We start from the raw sequence: 18781 nt of genomic DNA, 5'->3' as shown, positions 1-18781 counted from the left end.
AGCTAAAGATTCTCATGACAAAGGAGGCATTGGTGCAACTTCTACATCCACATCATCAATGAGATATGAAGGGAAAAATGGTATTCCATATAATTATGCCATGCCTTGGGTGACTTGTCACAGATGTGGAAAGAAGGGCCATCTTGCTAGTAATTTCCCAATGAAGAATACTCAATCACCAAGCTGGAAAAGGAAGTCAGCTCACAGACAGTATGCTGACAGTGCAAACAGACCAAAGACAGCTCCTAGACAGTATGCTGATAAGACTGGCAGAACATGGACGAAGAGTTCTAAAGTGGTCCATATGTGGATCAAGAAATCTGATTTAAATGTTCTTTATGTTTTATCAACTAACACTGTTGGACCCAACAAAATTTGGGTACCAAAACGTTGAGTTGTTTGTGTTTGTTTTGTAGGTTTGTCTCGTGTCTAAAGTAAAGCTAAATCAATGGATATTGGATAGTGGATGCACTTGGCACATGAGTGGAGACAAATCTCAGTTTCTAAGCTTGAAGATGAAGAAGGGTGGTAGTGTCACAATTGGTGATAGCAAAACTCTTCCTATTCTTGGCAAAGGAACAATAGGTAATAGTATCATTTCTATTAACAAGGTACAATATGTTAAAGGTCTTACTTATAACTTGCTTAGTATAATTCAGTTATTTGATGATGGCCATATTGTCAATTTTGGTAAGGACAATTGTACTATACTTGTTGGTGCTAACAAAACTTCTCTAGTTGCAAAACGAGAAGGAAATGTATATGTTTTGAACTTTGAAGAACAGGAGGCAGGTGTTTGTTTAGCAGCTGTAGATAATAATCCAGAAATTTGGCATAGAAGGCTTGGACATGCTCATATGGATCATCTCAACAAGCTGTCAGCAAAGAAGCTTGTTCGAGGATTACCAAAGCTCAAGTATGTCAAGATGGAGACATGTTCTGCTTGTCAATTGGGAAAGCAAACAAGGACTCCACATAAGACAAAGAAAATGGTATCTACTTCTAAACCTTTAGAGCTTCTTCGTTTGGATCTTTTTGGTCCTGAAGCTTATAAGAGTATTGGAGGTAAACAATATGCCTTTGTTATAGTGGATGATTATTCTAGATTCACTTGGGTATTATTCTTGCGTACTAAATATTGTGCTTTTAGTGAATTTGAGAAACTAATCAAGTTGCTTGAGAACAAGCTAGATACAAGATTTGTAGGTATTCGAAGTGATCATGGTGGGGAATTCCAAAAAGACTTCGTTACTTATTGTGAAGAAAGAGGAATCTCACATGAGTTCTCAGCACCTCGTACACCTCAGCAAAATGGAGTTGTAGAGCGTAAGAACATGTCCTTACAAGAAACAGCTAGGACATGGCGGCAGGAGAGCAAGCTGCCAAGAAAGTTTTGGGCAGAAGCTGTCAACACAGCAAGCTATGTTCTTAACAGAGTGCTTATCAGGCCAATTCTCAACAAGACTCCTTATGAATTGCTAAGGCAAAAGAAGCCTAACATCAGTTACTTCAAGGTTTTTGGTTCTAAGTGCTTCGTACTCAAAGCCATTGATAGGGATGGTAAATTCGACTCTAAATCTTATGAAGCTATATTTTTGGGTTATTCTTTAACAAGTCATGCTTATAGAGTGTATAATCTTGCTAAACATACTGTTGAAGAGTCTATTGATGTTTCATTTCAAGAGTCTACTGATGATCTTGCAAGAGACGAGGAAGAATGTGCAGGTACACGTACTGGCAGCAAGCTGACAGTGCAGGAAACTGGAAATCAGCAAGCTGACAAGTCAACTATCACAAATTCAGAAGGCAATAAGGCAACTGAATCCACTCCATCTCTTGAAGAAACTTTGGATAAGATGTCAAAGATCACATTGGATGAATCCAGAGGTCAAACTTCATCAGCAAGCCAAAATGTTGTTGATCAGACTCCTTCTACGAAGACTACAAGGAATGAAGAGGTCATAGCTCAACATAATCTACCAAAGTCAACTAGAACAGTGAAGAATCATCCTCCTCAGTTGATCATTGGAGATAAATCAGCTGGAATCAAGACAAGGGAAGCTCAAGTCAACATTTGTGCTTATGTTGCCTTCATAGGTTAAGAAGAACCAAAGAATGTTCAAGAAGCTTTACAAGATGAAAATTGGATCATGGAAATGCAAGAAGAACTAAACCAATTTCAAAGATGTGATGTTTGGGAACTTGTTGATCCACCAAAGGATGCTTCAATTGTTGTAACCAAATGGGTGTTCAAGAACAAAGTTGATGAATTTGGTACTATCACTCGTAATAAGGCTAGACTTGTTGCACAAGGATACAATCAACAAGAAGAAATTAACTTTGATCAAACATATGCTCCGGTTGCAAGATTGGAATCTATTAGGATGCTCTTATCATTTGCATGCTTCAAGAAATTCAAGCTACATCAAATGGACGTCAAGAGTGCATTATTATATGGATATCTAAAGAAAGAAATCTATGTCAAGCAACCACCAGGATTCGAGGATGAAAAGTATCCCAACCGTGTCTACAAGCTCAAGAAGGCACTTTATGGACTAAGGCAAGCACCTCGGTCATGGTATGAAAGGTTAAGTGAATTTTTGATCAAAAATAGTTTCATTAGAGGTAAAATTTATCCTACTTTGTTTACCATTTTCAAAGGTGAAGACATATAATTAGTTGTTCAAATATATGTAGATGATATTATATTTTGGTCTACTAATGATTCTTTGTGTAAGTGGTTTTGAAAGTGCATGCATAGTGAGTTTGACATGAGCATGATGGGAGAGCTCAATTATTTCTTGGGTCTCCAAATTAAAAAAACTCCAGAAGGAATTTATATGCATCAATCCAAGTATATCAGGAATCTACTCAAAAGATTTGGATATGAGAATATCAAGGCAAAATCAACACTGAGCGTTGTCAGCAAGCTAACAGCAGATGAGCAAGGTAAAGATGTTGATATTCGAATGTATAGAGGTATGATTGGTAGTCTACTTTATCGTACAGCCTCTAGACCTGATATTATGTATATTGTTTGTGTTTGTGCTAGATTTCAAGCAAAACCAAAGGATTCTCACTTACAAGCTGTTAAAAGAATATTTAAATATTTAAATGGAACCATTTCTTTGGTTTTATTCTATCCTATCACAGATGCTTTTGATCTTGTTGGGTATAGTGATGTAGATTATGCAGGTAGTCAAACTGATAGAAAAAAGTACAAGTGGTGTTTGTGCATTTTTGGGTCAAAGCTTAGTTTCTTGGTTAACCAAGAAGCAAACTTCAGTTGCTCTATCTACGGCTGAGGGGAGTATTTAGCAGCTGGTAGCTGTTGCTCTCAAAGACTTTGGAATCAAATGCAAGCAAACTCCAATCTTTTGTGACAACACAAGTACAATCAATATTTCAGAAAATCCTGTCAATCACTCAAGAACAAAGCATATTGATGTTCGACATCATTTTCTGAGAGATAATGTTGCAAAGGGTGCTGTCAAGCTGATTTTTGTTGCTACAGCAGATCAGCAAGCTGATATCTTCACAAAACCTCTTCCTGAAGAACGATATGTTGTGCTGAGAAGTAAATTTGGTATGTGTGATGTGTAGTCAGCAATCTAATAAGCTTGGTCCTGGTACTATCAGCTTACTCTTAGTACTTTACATATATTTATTTATTTTTGCATGCGGGTCAATCCAAGAGTTTTATGGTAGTTTAGATTCATAAATTATCTATCCGTTATATGCTGATTGAGATGAATTTATGTGTTGAATATTGTTACGTGATTATCTATGAAGATTTATGGTAAGTGTAAAATTCAAATTTGTTTAGATGGATATATATAGGTGCTAACAGATAAGTTTTGTTAACTAGTTTTATTTTATTCGGAAAACATAGATTAACATGAATTATTTTAGGAATATTAGTTCGTTTAATTTTATTCCTAAAACTACTCCCCTGATAATTGTTAAAAGAGTTTTGAAATATATCCTTTGTCCACGACTCTTGGGCTACATATATACTCCACCTAGACACGCTAAGGTTTTATCTCTCTTACTCCGCAAGCTCTTCGTAATCACAATAGCATCAATCGGTCTGCTAGTCGCGATGAGGAAGAAGACTAGGGCAAACGTCAAGGCTCACACTCCTCAGCCTACTCCTACTTCTCATAAGCGCAAACTAATTGACGAGGACGATGATGAGTTAGTGACTGTTGACAGCGGCGACGAGTTATCTGGGGTCAATCGTGATGAGATCGGAATCGAGTCAACTCAGAAGAAGCCCCGACCATAGGTTCTTGCTGTTCGTGGTTATGCTAGTCGAAAGGTCATTTTGGGTAAGCCACGCTCTGGCAAAACTTTCTTTACTTGTGGGATAGTCAAGTTATTTGAGGATCTAGGGTTTCAATCCTTTTTGGTCGATTTGCCTAAAACCTGTTATCCTGCTTTAGTTCGAGAGTTTTATGCTAATTTGAAACTTGTCGGGTCGGATCAGTATGTGTCGTATGTGTCTGATGTTAAGATATGTTTATCTTCGATGTTTTTGGGTGCTATTCTGAAATTCCCACCATCCACTGTCACTATCCACACTAATAGGGGTCCTAATGATATTGATGATTTTTCTCACCAAGATCAGTTGAAACTGTTTACTGGCCTTGACTCTGTTTCTGAGGGTGCGTTTCCATCCACAACCCAGTTACTCCCACTAGCACATACATTTTTTAAGCTTTCAATTGAGAATGTGAGTCCTAGGCTTGGTACTCGATCTAATCTGTCTTCTCAAGACATTGTTGTGGTTTATATGCAGATGGCTGGTAGGAAGTTTGATTTACCAGATTTAATTCTGAAAAATATGTTGGATTCTGTTGAGGGTAAGTAATCTGGGGGTTTACCTTATGGGCTGTTGTTGACAAGGGTGTTTGAATGGTTTAGAGTTTCTTTTATTGATGAGGGTAGTGTATCTGCCAAAGAATTTCTTGATATGAAATTCTTGACTCAATCTAATCTGAAGCTGCATAAGGAAGGAAATTTAGATGTGGTTGAGGTTCCAGTGACACCTCCACCTCAAGCTCAGTCTGGTGGTTATGTGGATTTGGGTATTTCTGCAAAGGAGATTCAGGATTACATGGAAGAACTGCATGCAAATCACAAGCAAGTGATTGATGGTCAGAAGCAGTTGCCACAACAGATTCATGAACTTGGGAGTTAGTCTCGGTTTTGGAACAAGATGGTGTTTGGAGAATCTGGGAAGAACTCTGAGAAATGCAGTTCTGGTAACACTTCAGGTGGCATGAGTTTCTCTATGAGCTTTACAGGTTTCGACAGATGTATGGGCCTGGTGGCTCCTCTGACATCAAATTCAGCACTGACACTGAAGATAATGTGGAGGATATATAGTCCAGACAAGGAGAAGGATGCTGATGGTGCTGCTAAGGTGGATTTGGGGCTCGTAAGGCTGAGATTGCGGCCAAGATTGACGCTGCTAAGGACGATGATGAATTCTAAATTTCTTCTCTTTTTAATGATTCGGGGGAGGAAATTAGGAAAATAATAATTTGAACTTGAATTTGAATCTGAAGGTTTAAGATTTTATTTGCTGTGGTTGGTTTTCTATGACTTTATTTGCTTGGTTTAAGTATTTGAATATTTGAGGTTAATCAGGTGGTTTATCCTGATAGTTATTTATTTTGGACATTTTGGATACCAGGTGGTTTGTCCTGGTTAGGATTATTTGAATTATCTATGCAAGTTGTTGCTTTGTTTAAATTGTTCTCTGTGTTATTTAAGTTATGCATATCTGTGAATTAGACATATCTGCTAGATTATATTTTGTGATATATGAGTGGAAGTTTAATGATATTAGATTTCTATATTTAGGGGGAGTTTATTACTTTTCCTAATATAGTGTAATCATCAAAAAGGGGGAGATTGATACTCTCAAGGTTTTGATGATGACACTAACAGCAAGCTAATAACATGAAACTGAGATGTGTAAGCATGTTATCAAAGGTTGTTATCTGCAGACTAACAGTATTTTAGGATATCAGCATACTTGTATCTGTCAACAAGCTTACAGGGATATTTATAAGCTATCAGTAGGCTTACGGCGTGAATAGAGAATTAAGCGGATAAAGATCAAAGTCTAAAATCATGTAAATTTAATAGGAAACAAATTGTAAGGATTCTAATATTTTTATATATCTTATATAAATATTAGAGCTCAGTTTTATAAAGAGTTTTTATTCAAAAACGTTTTCTAAACGAATAGGAGATTTAATCTCAAATAGAACTTATCTTTTAACAAAATCCTATTTAGTTTCAAACTGATTTTATTTAAATATCTTACTGAGTTGATTTCAGACGTATTTTATCTTTTACTCAGTAAAGATGTATCATCCATGTCACACCCCAAACCAACACACACACACGAATTGATATAATATGAACAAGAGACAGATAAATAATAAATTCGGAAATTAAGATTACATAATTTAAATCCCAAAAGGATAACATTTAGTTAATTACAAGTCCAAAAGAGTGAAATAAAGTCCCAAAAGATCTTATAAGTTCAGAGTGTGGATCAGCCCATCTAACTAGTACAAAACATAATAGCGAAAGCCGCTTATATCATATATACTACCTTCGCCCTTAAACAATTCTCTGCATAGCCAGTGGTCGATTTATGTGCTGTTTGCTTTGTGCGTACCATATTTGCTAGCTGTAAAAGGGGTTAAATACGAGAACATTAGCAAAGACGCTCAGCAAGTACTAACAGTCCTAAACACATGGCATCATAATAATATCAAAGGTGTCCGAAACAGATTCAGAAATAAATGATAAAGCAATCATTAAGGTTCATGATAATATAATGGATAGGCATGGCAAACCACATGGATAATCATGGTTTAGATATCATGGCATCATGGCAATATGGCAACATGTTATAATCATATCATCATCAAAATTCATTTTAGGACGCTACGGATTACAGCCGGTGATCAGCCGCGAAGTAATCCCGAACCGCGCTGGGTTCTCAAATATAATGGGATCCCTAGGCTATCTGTGAGCCTAATAATATGTGAAAAGGACTTGCGTCTAGTCCAAATCACTAAAGAAAACATTTTATAATTCATTTTGATTTATAACATGGATGCCGGAAAAAGGTTTATATCATCTTTTATTGAAGTATGGCAAAAGGGTTCAAGTTCACTAATAATGTGTCAACGCATATTGGACTTAAGGGGGTAAGTTCCAAAGTCAAAAGAAAGTCAATTCTATCAAGTGTTATTCGGTATTTATGAAGGTGTATGTGTCATGGTATCATTGGAAGTTTTTAATAGGGAATCTAACATTTTGTGTACAAGTGTAAGGATATATTTGAAAGGAAGGTTCTGGTATGATTGTAATTTTTTATTAAGGTATTTGCGAATATAATAGGCATGGTGATTATCGCAACTAAATATTCATAAGGATTTACGAGTCACGGGTACACATATATTTGCAACAATTATAAAGTTAAGGATGTAGTAACTTGCCTTTGCAAGATTTTGAGATTATTCAATCTTGATAGTACGAGCTTTTCCTTTCGCCTCGGAACCTACATATTATATTAACCTCGTCACTAAATGGCACTTTAAGTCTAATTTATATTACACGCGCCTATTCTCTAGTTACGTAACCTAATACTCTATTATTAGCTAACTATCGCTATAAGAGTCATTGCACGTATTTAATTATAGGTATACATGCTCATTTATACATATAAAGATAATTAACGTAATCATGTAATCACATACTCCACATAGTCACATAATTCACATAGTCACATAATGGCATGGCATGATTTATTAACTATATATATTATATACTATATACTTAAACTCCTAAACACATAAGCAAGTACTCCCTCCGTCCCTTTTTACATGTCCACTTTGAAAAAAAAATTTGTCCCAAATTACTTGTCCACTTCTCTTTTCAAAGCAACTTTTTGTATGTTTTTCCAAAAAGTAACAACTTCCAATGTTTGACTAGCATATATATACACACAACTCTATCTAATTCATTACATTTATTAGGGATATGTATGAAAACAAGATATCCAACTAACATTTTCTTAAGATTCGTTATTTTTTCAAAAGGGACAAGTAAAAGGGGACGGAGGGAGTAGCACATAAAGGCTTATTTCTAAACTTCTAAACTCCCCATACTGACCTTATCTTAATCCTAAAAGTGCTTGCAAAAACTCAGCCCTTATACCCTTGACAATCATGCAAGAGTTGCACTTACAACTCTCCAATGGCTCTCTAAGGTTGCTCTCGGTTACTTAGTGAAAATAAGATGCTCTAACTAGGGCCTTCACTCTAATTTACTCCTAATAGGTTACTAAGACTCTAAAATTACTTGTGCTATTGATACAATACAAAGGCCTCACACAAATTGGTTTAAAATGTTAAAAGGGCACAGTGAGGTTCTCTGTTGTAACCTCTCTGCACTACCTGCATCCTAACTGAGATAACTTAATGTGTACTAAGTACATTCCTACCAAATCAATTCCCATGGATTCCCAACTCTTAAGGCTACCTCTCAGACTTGGTTTCACTCCAAGGCCCCATCTGAAACTTTCCAGGTTATTACATAAAGTTGACACTGCTGAAAACTACCCTGTTTCCCAACTGCCTTGTGTTTACTGATTTAAAACTCTGTTTTCTCACTAGGTTTTGGGTTCTAATGGTTTTTTAGGCTTCCTAAGGGTTCACTAAACTCAGTTAAGCCAAGGCCCCATGAAGGCCTCACTCATGACAAGGTGAAAACCTCACAAGAACACATATTGTTCAATTCTGCCCTGTTTTGGGGTATCTACTGTTTTGAGTGTGTATACCTACCTAAATGCAGGGGCTTTGGTGATTTAAGACTACTGGAATCATAGCAAAACTCACTCCCAACTCCTGGACACTTGGGACAAGCAAAACCCAACCAAATCAACACCAAAACTCCTAGTTTCTATGTGCAAGAATTCTGTCCAGTGCTAGTGTGTGCCTCCTTCCACCTTATCACCCATCTTAACACCATTCAACAACAACCAAGCCAACAACTCTAATCTATAATCCATATACCACTACTTTATAGCCTTATACAAGAAATTACAACACAAATCAAGCCTCAAAAATCACATTACCGAAGCCAAAAATCACAGCAGAGCAGAGCAGATTGGTTTTCAGCATTTTTAAGCATGATTTTGATTTAATACTCCATATAAAATCACATAATACATCAAAACTGAACATGACTAATCATGGCACATATTATACTAGCATTTTATGGCAAAAACCGAGGCATGCAATGATCAAAAACCAGTTTAAAAGTGACAAAATCAGCATACACTTTATACCATGAAAATCATGACATGCACTTATAAACTCTAACTTTTCTTGGCAAGATCTTGACATGCAATGTTTAAAACTTTGTAAAACAATCTTGTAGAGACTAAAACTCAAAGAACCCAGCAAGAAACATCTCATTACATCCACAAAATCATCCAAATCGATGGACTCCCTTCGGCTCTTTGAGAGTCATTGCCGAGGGCTTGAACCAAGGTTATGGCTTGACAAATGGGGGTGATACACTCCCTCAAGGCCACTCGTTGTCCAAGTATTTAAGCCACAATGAGTTCAACTCTAGGTCCATGAGAACCAAAGTCGAAAACTCTTGGCTTGATGACATGCAAGTACTCAAACTAACCTTAAACGGAAGCTTGTGACTAGGAGATGATTTTTCTCTCTTGGATGAGTTGCAAAATATGTGTGTATATGAGGTTATGAAGAGAAAATTTTAAGGGTTTGGGAGGGAGGTAGTATTCGGCTGAAATGAGAGAGAGAGAGGGAGGAGAGTTTTGGTGGTTTTTGATCTTGTGAAGTGGAGAAAGTTGAGTGCTCTCTTGTTTTTATCATCATGACTTGACCAAAAGTGTTAGTGGATTTTAAGAAGTTACCAATCTAACCCTCTAGCAAGCTTGAGTGGAATTGCATGTGGGGTTTTTGATGTAATTACAAGAGTCAAATGGTGTGAATAGTCGATCATGCCCTTGGACTCTATTCTCTACCAAAATGCATGCAAGGGTACTAGTGTAATCTTATAATTATTAAAAGTATGAATAAAATGAATGGATTTTAATAAATAAACTACAATTCCATAAATCATCAAATTAATACTATAAATACTATGAGATTTTACAAGTTTAACAAAATCATGATCAAAAATTTTGGACAAAGAAATATTTTTAAAAGCATTTTCAAGTATTACCCTCTAATATATAATCTATGTATAAAAAGAATTTACACACAATAATACACGTAATAATTCACAACGAAACGACTTTCCACTACAATTATATATGTATATCATATCACATAATTGCTCACCTTACAATTTATCACTATTTACGATTATCTCTACTATTATTAAATCGCGTAGCCGCAACTATTAAATTAACATCGAATCGTGCAAGATAATTAATCGCGTAGCTAAATTTCTCGCATACGACTAGTTATACACGAAATAGAATCTAATTATGCCATCAAGTCATGTATAAATCCCAATTATCACTAAATCGCGTAACAAGAAATCTTACTCGCGTACAAAATATATCGCGTAGAAATTATATTAGTGATACTTGCAATACCACATAACAAGAGAATATATATACACTCTTGTATAACAATTCCACGTATCGACATAATAACATAGAATATAAGTATCGTGCTTATGAAGAAGTTCAAAATTACCGGTTGTTACATCCTCTCCCCCTTATAGGATTCTGTCCTCAGAATCTAGGAGAATAATTGAGGATACCGATTCCGCATATCAGACTCTAGCTCCCAAGTGGCTTCTTCTACCCTTGCATTCCTCCACAACGCTTTTACCAAGCTTACTGATTTCTTCCTAAGTTTTCTTTCTTGCCGATCTAGTATTTGTACGGGATGTTCTTCATATGATAAATCAGTCTGGATCTCCACTGGTTCACTTTCTATCACATGATTGGCGTCCGGGTTATACTTCTTGAGTAATGAGACATGAAACACATTATGCACGTGCTGATATTGTGGTGGCAAGGCTAACTCGTAGGCAACTTTTCCAACTTGGTTCAAAACTTCAAAAGGTCCAATGTATCTTGGTGCTAGTTTTCCTTTCTTACCAAATCTGGTCAAACCCTTCCACGGTGATATTTTTAGCAATACAGCTTCCCCAATTTCAAACTTCACATCTTTTCGAGCGGGGTCCGCGTACTTCCTTTGTCTGTCTTGTGCAGCAATTAGTCTCTTCTTGATTACTGTGATGGTGTCCTTCATTTGTTGTACCAATTCAGGTCCTAAAACCTTCCCTTCTCCAACTTCATCCCAATTCGTCGGTGTTCTGCATTTTCGTCCATATAAAGCTTCGTATGGTGGCATGCCAATGCTGGAATGGTAACTATTGTTGTATGAAAACTCCACAAGGGGTAAATGTTCATCCCAACTTCCCGAAAAGTCAATGGCACAGCTTCGCGACATATCTTCAATGGTTTGGATTGTTCGTTCACTTTGGCCGTCAGTTTGTGGATGATATGCCGTGCTCATTTTCAACTTCGTCCCTAAATGTTCGTGAAATTGCCTCCAAAATCTCGAATTGAATCGTGGGTCCCGATCTGAAACCATTGATGTAGGTACACCATGTCTCAACACGATTTCACGTACATACATATGAACTAGTCTGTCTAAAGAAGATTTCTCATTAATTGGAAGAAAATGTGCCGATTTCGTAAGACGGTCAACTATTACCCAAATTGCATCGTGTCCAGAACGCGTTCGAGGTAATCCTACTACAAAGTCTATGGCAATATTTTCCCACTTCCATTCTGGAATCTTCAATGGCTGAATCAAACCACTCGGTCTCTGATGTTCGGCTTTTACCCTTTGGCATGTATCACATTTTGAAATCCATTCTGCAATTTCTCTTTTCATGTTCGGCCACCAGAAATTCTTTTTTAAGTCTTGGTACATCTTGGTGCTCCCCGGGTGAATCGAAAATCTAGAGTTGTGTGCTTCTTGCAAAATATCATTCTTCAATTCAGTCACATTCGGAATCCAAATCCTTGATGAAAATCTTAACACACCTTGCTCATCTTTCTGTGTACAAATTTCTTCTCCCGTCAACTGATTATCTTCTCGAGTCATCACTTCGTCTTGATATTTCTTTATCTTCTCTGACAGAGTTGGTTTAAAGGTAATGGCATAACACATTTCTTCTGCCCCTCCAAGTTCACAAAACTCCAATTGCAACTTCTCAATTTCAAAGCAAAAACTATCGCAGCCAATTCTAAATCATGAGTTGGGTACTTCTGTTCTTGTGGCTTAAGTTGTCTCGAAGCGTACGCTATTACTTTTCCATGTTGCATCAACACACATCCAAGTCCTTTGTAAGAGGCGTCACTGTATATCACAAAATCTCCCTTGTCATCGGGTAATGCTAAAACCGGTGTAGTTACTAATCTTTGCTTCAATTCCTGAAAACTATTTTCGCACTTCTTCGTCCATTCAAACTTCTCATTCTTCCTTGTTAATTTGGTCAATGGTACGACAATCTTGGAAAAATCCTTCACAAACCTTCGGTAATATCCTGCTAATCCCATGAAACTTCTCACTTCTGTTGGCGTCTTTGGTCTCTCCCAATTCATCACAGCCTCAATCTTTTCGGGGTCCACTCTAATCCCCTCACTTCCAACAATATGTCCTAGAAATCTTACTTCCGTCAACCAAAACTCACATTTTGAGAATTTGGCATACAATCTTTCCTTTCGCAACACTTCCAACACTATTCTCAAATGTTCTTCATGATCAGCTTCCGTCTTTGAATACACCAAAATATCATCGATGAAAACTATGACGAATTTGTCTAAATATTCCTTGAATACCCGATTCATTAAGTCCATGAAAGCAGCCGGTGCGTTCGTTAATCCAAAAGCCATAACAAGGAATTCGTAATGTCCGTATCGTGTTCGAAAAGCTGTCTTCGGTATGTCTTCAGCCTTAATCTTCAATTGGTGGTATCCCGACCGTAGATCAATTTTCGAAAAACAAGAAGCTCCCTTGAGTTGGTCAAACAGATCATCAATTCTAGGCAAAGGGTACCTATTCTTAATCGTCAATTTGTTCAATTCTCGATAATCTATACAAAGTCTCATACTCCCGTCTTTCTTCTTCACAAACAAGACCGGTGCGCCCCAAGGTGAAACACTTGGCCGTATAAATCCCTTGTCTAATAGTTCTTGTATTTGCTTCGCCAATTCCTTCATCTCTGATGGAGCCATTCTATAAGGAGCCTTCGAAACAGGTTCGGTGCCTGGTGCAAGTTCTATTGTAAACTCGATTTGTCGGTCCGGGGGTAAGCCGGGAAGCTCTTCGGGAAACACATCTATAAAATCTCTTACTACTGGAATGTCTTCAGGGCTAGAAACTTCTTTACTCTTATCAATTACATATGCCAAATACGCCTCGCATCCCTTCCGAATCATCTTCTTTGCTTGCATCGAAGTAAGAAATCTTTGAGTTTGCCTTTGACCCTTGAATATTACCTTCTTGCCTTGTGGTGAACTCAATACTACCGTTTTGTTCTTGCAATCTATTTGAGCATTGAAGCTTGTCAACCAATCCATCCCTAATATCACGTCGAATTCGCCTAACTGGAAAGGAATAAGACTCGCTAGAAAAACGTGTCCGGCTATTTCTATAGTACAATGAGGGCACACATGTTCTACAGATATTCTATCTTGATTAGCTAAGACAACAGATAGGGGTTCATGCATCAATTGGGTTTCACAATTCAACTTATCAACAAAAGACTTCGAAATAAATGACCTTGTAGCTCCCGAGTCAATCAATACTTTAGCACTAGCAGCGTTCACAGAAAGCGTACCTGAAACTACATCAGAACTTTGAATTGCATCCTTTACATTCATGTTGAAAGTCCTTGCTTGTGCCGGATAGGTCAAAGCTGGATGAGATGAGGATGATGCCATTTGAGGTTGATTGAAAGGCATTGGAAATGATGGTGCTGGCATAGGAGTTGCTTGATTCATCGGATACGGCATAGCAGTCATTTGTAGCAATTGATTGTTAACCGCTCCTTTGCATTCCCTTGACACATGTCCCACTTTACCACACTTGTAGCACGTGACATTGGCCTTCTGATTCTTACATTCATGAGCATAATGGCCTTTTGCGTGACACTTGAAACAAACTACATTCGCCTTGTTGCAAATCCCCGTATGCTTCTTATTACAAACTTTACACTCCGGAATTGATCCTTGCGGGGGTTTCTGTCCACTCGATTGAAATCTGTTTTCTTGTGACTTGTTCCCAGATTCTCTCTTCTTGAAGTTTCCGGGTCCACTTTGAAGTTTAAACCTTTGATTAACTTTTTGATTCTGGCCCTTGTAACTTGTGCCTTCTTCTCCCGATTCAAATCTTCTCTTTTTGTTGCTTTTCTCCTTCTGATTCTACTCACTTTCGCCTTCAATTACCATTGCTTTTTGAACTACTTCATCATAAGTAGTCAATTCAAAAGCTGCCACCCGACTTCTCAACCACGGCTTTAGTCCTTGTTGAAATCTCTTCGCTCTCTTCTCTTCAGAATCAACATACTCTCCCATAAATCTAGATAGTTCAGTGAACTTCTTCTCATACTCCCCAACTGTCATATTATCTTGTTTTAATTCAAAGAACTTCATCTCCATTTGTGTTTGCATATAGCGAGGAAAGTACTTATCCAAAAACATTCTCTTAAATCTGTCCCAAGTAATAATTCCTTCGGGTTCTAAAGCTTTTGCTGTTTCCCACCAATAGTTCGATTCTCCTTTAAGAAAATAAGCAGCATACTCCACCTTCTGATTATCTCCAACATTTGTCAAGGCAAAAGCCTTCTCCATCTCTTTTAACCAAGCATGAGCTTCAACCGGATCTTGAGTTCCTTTGAATTCCGGGGGTTTTACGGATTGGAAGGTTTTGAAAGTGGTGACATTTCCTGGAGGTGGTTGTGGTGGTTGCATTTGTTGAAGAAGTTGTTGTTGTTGGGCAATAGTGGCTGTTTGTTGGCGTACCAGTTCTAGAAGTTGTGCTATGTCAAGGTTCTGGTTCGCGTTTCGGTTTCCTTCTTCTGCATTTTCTCGGTTATTAGTGGGTCTTCCTCGAGCTCTTTTAGGTGCCATATTCTGAAATAAGAGTTATACAATTTTAAATGATACAAGGTTACGGGATTGTTCACAATTATCATGGTATGCAGTTCGATATAAACAATAAAAATGATGCATGGTTATAAGCAAATTTAAAGAGCAATATAGGAATCAAGGAAAGTGCATTACTGAATTAAAACATGGTTCGAAACTGAAAGGTACGAATGTCAAAGTACGAAATACGAGTACAGATCTGAATCAAAATAGTACGAAAGTCTGGAAACAGAAATAAACAACATAGTGATAAAAGGAACAGCCTAAGCAACTAAAGGTCACGTCCTCTAGTCCTCGTCCTCCTCCTCGGTCTCCTCCTCACGGGTCCTAGGGATGTAAGGGGTCGTGTCCTCACGCAGCATCTTGACCATGCTCCTAAGTTCATCTGCTATCATTTGCACAGTGAGCTGGCTGGACCGGTCACGGTGTACTGGCATCTTCTCCAACCTGGATGTGGCCACCTGGATCAATGACTCAAGCCTAGAGATGGTCTTCTCCTTAGGTCCGTCACCCATGATATGATCACTCGAATAGACTTCCTCGATGCGCTCCATGAGCCTGTCATACTTCCCTTGGATAGTGTCGAGCTCCAACCTCAAGTCAGCATAGACAGAAAAGGGAATAGGTTCAGGCGGCGGGACCGAAGATGAGTGCGCACGTTGCTGTCAATAATATATATATATATATATATATACAAAAGGGTTAGATACGATTAAATCGAACGACGCGTAATAATACTCCCGATATATATATATAATATACTTATACACCCTATGATCCTAATTGGGCTGTCCAGGGACTCTAAACCTAGGCTCTGATGCCAAAAATGTCACACCCCAAACCATCACACACACACGAATTGATATAATATGAACAAGAGACAGATAAATAATAAATCCGGAAATTAAGATTACATAATTTAAATCCCAAAAGGATAACATTTAGTTAATTACAAGTCCAAAAGAGTGAAATAAAGTCCCAAAAGATCTTATAAGTTCAGAGTGTGGATCAGCCCATCTAACTAGTACAAAACATAATAGCGAAAGCCGCTTATATCATATATACTACCTTCGCCCTTAAACAATTCTCTGCATAGCCAGTGGTCGATTTACGTGCTGTTTGCTTTGTGCGTACCATATTTGCTAGCTGTAAAAGGGGTTAAATACGAGAACATGAGCAAAGACGCTCAGCAAGTACTAACAGTCCTAAACACATGGCATCATAATAATATCAAAGGTGTCCGAAATAGATTCAGAAATAAATGATAAAACAATCATTAAGGTTCATGATAATATAATGGATAGGCATGGCAAACCACATGGATAATCATGGTTTAGATATCATGGCATCATGGCAATATGGCAACATGTTATAATCATATCATCATCAAAATTCATTTTAGGACGCTACGGATTACAGCCGGTGATCAGCCGCGAAGTAATCCCGAACCGCGCTGGGTTCTCAAATATAATGGGATCCCTAGGCTATCTGTGAGCCTAATAATATGTGAAAAGGACTTGCGTCTAGTCCAAATCACTAAAGAAAACATTTTATAATTCATTTTGATTTATAACATGGATGCCGGAAAAAGGTTTATATCATCTTTTATTGAAGTATGGCAAAAGGGTTCAAGTTCACTAATAATGTGTCAACGCATATTGGACTTAAGGGGGTAAGTTCCAAAGTCAAAAGAAAGTCAATTCTATCAAGTGTTATTCGGTATTTATGAAGGTGTATGTGTCATGGTATTATTGGAAGTTTTTAATAGGGAATCTAACATTTTGTGTACAAGTGTAAGGATATATTTGAAAGGAAGGTACTGGTATGATTGTAATTTTATATCAAGGTATTTGCGAATATAATAGGCATGGTGATTATCGCAACTAAATATTCATAAGGATTTACGAGTCACGGGTACACATATATTTGCAACAATTATAAAGTTAAGGATGTAGTAACTTGCCTTTGCAAGATTTTGAGATTATTCAATCTTGATAGTACGAGCTTTTCCTTTCACCTCGGAACCTACACATTATATTAACCTCGTCACTAAATGGCACTTTAAGTCTAGTTTATATTACACGCGCCTATTCTCTAGTTACGTAACCTAATACTCTATTATTAGCTAACTATCGCTATAAGAGTCATTGCACGTATTTAATTATAGGTATACATGCTCATTTATACATATAAAGATAATTAACGTAATCATGTAATCACATACTCCACATAGTCACATAATTCACATAGTCACGTAATGGCATGGCATGATTTATTAACTATATATATATTATATACTATATACTTAAACTCCTAAACACATAAGCAAGTAGCACATAAAGGCTTATTTCTAAACTTCTAAACTCCCCATACTGACCTTATCTTAATCCTAAAAGTGCTTGCAAAAACTCAGCCCTTATACCCTTGACAATCATGCAAGAGTTGCACTTACAACTCTCCAATGGCTCTCTAAGGTTGCTCTCGGTTACTTAGTGAAAATAAGATGCTCTAACTAGGGCCTTCACTCTAATTTACTCCTAATAGGTTACTAAGACTCTAAAATTACTTGTGCTATTGATACAATACAAAGGCCTCACACAAATTGGTTTAAAATGTTAAAAGGGCACAGTGAGGTTCTTTGTTGTAACCTCTCTGCACTACCTGCATCCTAACTGAGATAACTTAATGTGTACTAAGTGCATTCCTACCAAATCAATTCCCATGGATTCCCAACTCTTAAGGCTACCTCTCAGACTTGGTTTCACTCCAAGGCCCCATCTGAAACTTTCCAGGTTATTACATAAAGTTGACACTGCTGAAAACTACCTTGTTTCCCAACTGCCTTGTGTTTACTGATTTAAAACTCTGTTTTCTCACTAGGTTTTGGGTTCTAATGGTTTGTTAGGCTTCCTAAGGGTTCACTAAACTCAGCTAAGCCAAGGCCCCATGAAGGCCTCACTCATGACAAGGTGAAAACCTCACAAGAACACAGATTGTTCAATTCTGCCCTGTTTTGGGGTATCTTCTGTTTTGAGTGTGTATACCTACCTAAATGCAGGGGCTTTGGTGATTTAAGACTACTGGAATCATAAAAAAACTCACTCCCAACTCCTGGACACTTGGGACAAGCAAAACCCAACCAAATCAACACCAAAACTCCTAGTTTCTATGTGCAAGAATTCTGTCCAGTGCTAGTGTGTGCCTCCTTCCACCTTATCACCCATCTTAACACCATTCAACAACAACCAAGCCAACAACTCTAATCTATAATCCATATACCACTACTTTATAGCCTTATACAAGAAATTACAACACAAATCAAGCCTCAAAAATCACATTACCGAAGCCAAAAATCACAGCAGAGCAGAGCAGATTGGTTTTCAGCATTTTTAAGCATGATTTTGATTTAATACTCCATATAAAATCACATAATACATCAAAACTGAACATGACGAATCATGGCACATATTATACTAGCATTTTATGGCAAAAACCGAGGCATGCAATGATCAAAAACCAGTTTAAAAGTGA

At 37.4% G+C, this 18781-nt stretch overlaps 1 protein-coding gene across 1 annotated transcript; it reads right to left on the bottom strand.

Annotated features, from left to right (window-relative positions):
* Positions 1-14524: 14524 nt before the first annotated feature.
* On the bottom strand, positions 14525-15232 carry LOC108212392 (uncharacterized). The gene has a single exon (XM_017384118.2). It carries the CDS (start codon positions 15230-15232, stop codon positions 14525-14527), a length of 708 nt encoding a protein of 235 aa, XP_017239607.2.
* Positions 15233-18781: the final 3549 nt, after the last annotated feature.

This window comes from Daucus carota, chromosome 3, assembly GCF_001625215.2.
Source record: "Daucus carota subsp. sativus chromosome 3, DH1 v3.0, whole genome shotgun sequence".
Taxonomy (NCBI): Eukaryota; Viridiplantae; Streptophyta; class Magnoliopsida; order Apiales; family Apiaceae; genus Daucus; species Daucus carota.
The sequence above is the reverse complement of the archived record's forward strand: the minus strand, read 5'-3'. Positions and strand labels throughout refer to the sequence as shown.